The sequence below is a fragment of the Carassius auratus genome, chromosome 12 (genome assembly GCF_003368295.1).
Source record: "Carassius auratus strain Wakin chromosome 12, ASM336829v1, whole genome shotgun sequence".
Taxonomy (NCBI): Eukaryota; Metazoa; Chordata; class Actinopteri; order Cypriniformes; family Cyprinidae; genus Carassius; species Carassius auratus.
The window spans coordinates 11,489,814-11,495,195 of NC_039254.1; the positions used below are offsets into that span (position 1 = coordinate 11,489,814).

The 5,382-nt window shown below is 41.3% G+C and overlaps 1 protein-coding gene across 1 annotated transcript; it reads right to left on the minus strand.

Annotated features, from left to right (window-relative positions):
* Nucleotides 1-252: 252 nt before the first annotated feature.
* bambia (BMP and activin membrane-bound inhibitor (Xenopus laevis) homolog a) lies at nt 253-4,480 on the minus strand. The gene is made up of 3 exons (XM_026276990.1): nt 4,039-4,480; nt 2,033-2,314; nt 253-1,153 (listed from the first exon to the last, which is right to left on the minus strand). Exons 1-3 carry the CDS (start codon nt 4,112-4,114, stop codon nt 726-728), a joined length of 786 nt encoding a protein of 261 aa, XP_026132775.1. The 5' UTR covers nt 4,115-4,480; the 3' UTR covers nt 253-725.
* Between the last annotated feature and the right edge of the window lie 902 nt (nt 4,481-5,382).

Consider the following 5,382-nt stretch of genomic DNA (forward strand, 5'->3'; position numbering starts at 1 on the left):
AGAGCAGCCCAGAGAGCCAGAGAGATGTAATGTGTCCCTTTTGGAGGGGTTTCAGAGATGACGCAGTCAGATGAAGGGCACTGCTTTAGAACAAGGCCCCTGTGTCAGTTTCCCTGCTACTGACTGACCTTCCTTACTTAAACACACACACACACACACACACACACATACACACACACACAGCTAAATAAAGGTAAAAACACAATTACACAAATGTGTTTGATTACTGAAATCATAAGCAGAGGCATGTGATTTGTTACAGTCAAGATTGGTTCCTTTATTCATACAATTTGACTACAACCAATCTTATTTGTACCCTGGTGTCAGTGTAAAATTCTTCAAAAAAGCCGCTTCGAATGCAACTTTCCAACCGTTCCACAGTCATCTAGTCCGTTTTATACAAATGTGCAAAATAAGACCGTCTTTACGAACCCTTCAGTCTTCAGTGTCATTCCAGGATCCACAGGACACGGCTCGGTGGGGAAGGGGCGGGGCTTGTCGTTCTTAGCCACGCCCCTTTCCTCTTCACCACAGTCCCCCAATGACCGGCCAATCTAATTCAAGTAAAGTGCTCTTTTGAGAAAACACAAAGATTTGCGTCCTTGAAATTTCTTCGCTCTCCATTGAGACAATAAAATAACACGCCGAGCGGGACGATAATAAAATTATGACAGCAAACTAAACAGTTACCCCTTCTGTCCCCTAAACAAGGAAGCTCCGAGTAGTCATACGAACTCCAGCTTGCCATGTCCTGTGTACATCCCCCAGTGCACAAGAGATAGGAGACGTTCGCCTCCGCTTCCTCCTCCCGTGCACAACTCTGTCTGCCGCAGCTTATCGCAGCCCAGACAGCAGTTCTCATGTCCCGTCACCGGCACCATGCACTCCAAGTCCAGCTTGGCCACGTGGCCTTTCTTAGCATGGTGGTGTCCATGAAAACTGTAATGCAGGCGAGACAGCATCTGCTGGCGCTGGGCCTGGAGACGCTTGTTTTCACTACGAAGCATTCGCAATGCCAGCATAATCAGCAGAACCAGGATAAGGCCACCCGCGATGGGAACCGCTATCACTGCCGCCCGAAACCACACCTCTTTAGCGGACGCCAACTCTTGCACCCTTGTGATCAGGTTCTGATTGGAGCTGTAGTATCGGTCTAGATAGAGAGAGAGAGAGAGAGCATGGTGAGAACAAAGTGAGATTTGGAGCTTAGGGAATGAATAAAACAGCATGAGGTTTAACGCTAACATGTTACGTTTATACTCGTTCCACTCTTTTTAATATCTCAGCATCTCAGCGCACTTTTTCATTAAACGGGATTATATTTATGTGCTTTGAGCCGTCTGTCAAAGGACGCTGTGAGAAGCACATTCCAGCACAGTGGGACCGTTTCATGATCCACGTGCAATAAAAAGTATGTGATCTGAATCCAAGTGCTAAAAGGTAAACTGCCAGTTACCCGCAAACTCGCGCTACACTGGAAACCATTAAATATCAGGCTGCAGATTGGAGCCGTGAGAACAGTAAAAGTCGATGTGTGTGCACGTGTCTGATACTGAAGTATGTGTCACAACGGTCCATGTTTGCACAGGACTGACGTCAGACATCAGTAAAGATAGTAACCTACTTCGATTAGATTAAAAAAAAAAATCAACACATAAAAGGAATCACTGTGTCCTATTCAGTGCCACACAGTCTGTACTAAAACAGGAAAACTTATAAATGTTAACAGGACAATTTACCCCAAAATAAAAATTCTGTGCTCATTTATTCACCCTCATTTCATTCCAACCGTCTTCTGTAGAACAAGAAGAATATATTTTGAAGGTTTCAACTGTGAAATGACTCCACTCCTTTTCATTGAAAGGACAAAAATATATATATATTTAAAAAATATCTTCATGTTCAAAACAATAAAGTCAGATTGGAATGACAAGTAAAATGTTTTCATTTTTTGTGATGTATCTCTTTAAAAGCTAGCGTGCAATACACTACTCATACAGCGTTTGCTTTAAGTCAGATTTGTGTATCTTACCTGTCGAATCACCTCGAGGGTGCGTGAGGTCATGCAAACCTCTGTAGTTACACATATCATCATGGCAGCACTCTACAGGAGAGGAGCTTCCACTGGAAACATCCACGTGTTTGCTGGAGCACACGTCTGCGGCGTTTAATAGTGAATCTACACAGCCATGTGTTAGAGGTGAGTTTGTGTTTAGTGGGTCCAGGACCTTGGTGAAGCAAGCATTGAGCTCTGATTTACACATGTATCCAGTGGCAACACAGTGCGGTGCGTCACAGTAGCACCTGATCTCTCCTGCCAAACAGAAAAGATGTAATTAATTGATATCAATGACATTAACGCTCCATCTTGGATATATCAGATCATAAAACAACTGTCCTGATGTGCTTCCAGGAAACTGTAAACTTTCCAAGGATTCTTGACACTAATTCTGTTAACATTTTAGACCAGCACCAACAACTGCAACTGAAAATCTGGCCGGTGTTGCGTGGGAACGCTGAAATTCCCATCACATCCATTCCAACAGAAATTAAGTATTTTATTAGAGAAATAAACTGTGCTGTATTTTTTTTTTTACATTACTAAGATTTCAAATCCTGCTACTTAGTTAACTTTTTATTACCAGGATAGAATTCTTCACTTCACCAATGAGGAAATTAAACTACTTAAATGTTATGTTAGAGGAAGGGGAAAAGAGAGGACTAAGTGCGTTGTTGACTAGTGTTTGTGTCAGAACACTAATGTGTGGCCATTTCTGTTCAACACTGTAACTCTGTCATGGCTTTTCAAGCAGGGATCCTTTTAGTCTGTCTTATAAAACAGGAACCGTGTAGCTTATAATTAGTGGTTTGTTTGCCAAAGTCAATTTCTTTCAACCCAAATGGAAACTTGTAAAGGGGGGTGAGAGCAGGACTCCTTCTTCAGTTAGCACGCAAACTCACTTGTGGTCAAACCTGGCATTAAGTCGGAGGGTAACTTTTAAAGGGACAGTTCTCCCCAAAATGAAAATTCTATAATTAACTCGCACTCGTGTTGTTTTCGAACTGCATGACGTTCTTTTATCTGAAAGAGATGTTGAGGACCCACAGCATCAGTCGCGCTTCGTATTTACTGTATCTTTTATTAATACAATGAAGGAGAATGGCGAGTGAAACTGTCACTCTAATTGTGTGCGCCAAAGAAAGTCATACAGATTAAACGCGTGAAAAACGACACAAAGTATTGATAGTTTAAACATTTCGCGTTTGTCTAATGCAGGTATATTGTAGGCTATTACCTACCGCCAAAACTACCACTGCGCGTGGATGTGAAACACAGCACTAAACACACACCACGACACGAACACAAATAAACACGGCCTTTGTGTTGTTGTAAGCTGCTTGTGTACACTGTCCAAAGCTGGAGTTACATGCCATCTCATTAGTGTAAGAAATCGCTTGAGGTCTTCTTATCAGTTAGGCTAAATGGGTTTATTATTTGTTTTATCTCTGATGGTGGTGCTTTATTTAATAATGCAGTGATAACGAAACATAGCACTCTGTTCTTGGCGGGTGTTGCAAATCAAAGTTTAAAAAACGCCCAGAAAATTATATAGCCATGTTTTGATGCGTACTAGCTGGTTTATAAAGCATTATAAATACGACCTTAGAACAGCCAAAACGGATTAAGATGTTTTCTGGAACATATATGTTAAACTGGAGCATGATTTAGATCGAATTGTTCTTGTTGAGTTTTTCTAACGATTTATGAACACTATAAAAAAGGACTACTGAAGCCAAATGCAGTTTAAGTTTTAAAGGTCGTTAGTGCACAGTTGTAATAATGAAATTAACATTTTACAATAAATTGTTTACATGTTAACTAGTTTACTTGGAACATTACTTAAAATTGTACCCAGGCGTTGAGACCATAGTTGGGAAATGTATATAGCTAGTTGCTTATGAGGACTTTTTGTGTTCGAGCGCTGCAGTTTAACATGCTCTTCGCTTTTAGAAACGACTGCATAACCTCAGTCTTACCTTTCGTGAGAAGAACAGCCATCGCACAAAGTTCCAGCTGAAACCAGAGAGAAACAAGGCTGGAATGGCGATCCATTTACAACTGCTTTTCCTCGTCTCGATACCCTGTGGCAAGACCCTCCGACTGGTTTGAGGACTTGTTACATATGTCCTACATCGATTACTGCATTCCCCGGGATCCGTGAACTGCGCTGTATCCAAAAACAAACGGGAACATAAAGGCTGTGTCTTGTTCCATCAGACCAACGCCGAACTGCTGAGATCCGAACTAGCTACATAAGCATTCCTTGTGAGTAACCAAACCAATCCGTCGTGCGTAAGAAACACGAATATATACACACAAAACGTGAAATAATACAAAGAAAAATAAAATAAATGAGATTTGGACAACTATGCTAGACCACGGAGCACCGGCTCACTGGCCGCGGTGATTTCACTGGATCAGTTTTGGGAGCAGTGTAGCCACGCCCACATGTACCTTCATTGGTCTGCTTTGTTGGTTCATTTGCATACACCGTCCTATTGGCATTGGTATTGGTTCACACAGCGGTCATACAATGTGTCTTTCCGCCTACAGATGCTGAGACAGAATCGCATGATGAGGCATGTAGCAAGAAAAAAAGTAATAATAACATAATGGTTATTAAAATGGGAGCTGGTGTGGCTGATTACGAAACAGAAACATAATATATTGTATCTTCGAGATTAAAAGACCCCTATCAAAACCATTACGATCTCAATGTTTGTCCCTAAGGACAGAATTAATATTATTATTATTATTTTATTTTTTTTTTTGAGAAACGCGTTCAACTATGTTTCAGTGCTTTGTCAGCCATATGACCGTGTTTCTCAGGCTGCTGGAGGTGGATACTGCAGGCCTGCTCTACAGAGTGGATGTAGGCGGGTAGGTTAGAGAAATTAGCAATCCAAAGAGGCACATGGCGCCAGCGAGACGACACAGACAGACAGTGACACTCAATTACCCCTCAGACAATCCCATGCAAAACACACAGAGCACAACGATCGATATCTCAACTGCCCTACCCGTCCTAATGTGTGGAGCACTTTGGTCAGGGCATGTGCTCCACAATTGAAGGCATTTTGGGCAAACTTGAACCATAAATAAATAAATGTTCTACAAATACAACCAAGTCTATTGATGCAGCAGGCTATTTAAGCTAACATTTAGACCCACCCATCAAACAGTAGGCTACGACGACTTTTATTTGAATTATTTTTTAAATAAAACAAAATTTATAAAAAAAATTATAAAAAATATTTGTTGCTGAAAAGAAATGTCTTTGATTTGAAAAATCTGCCTGGAAATCTATGAGGTTACAGGCT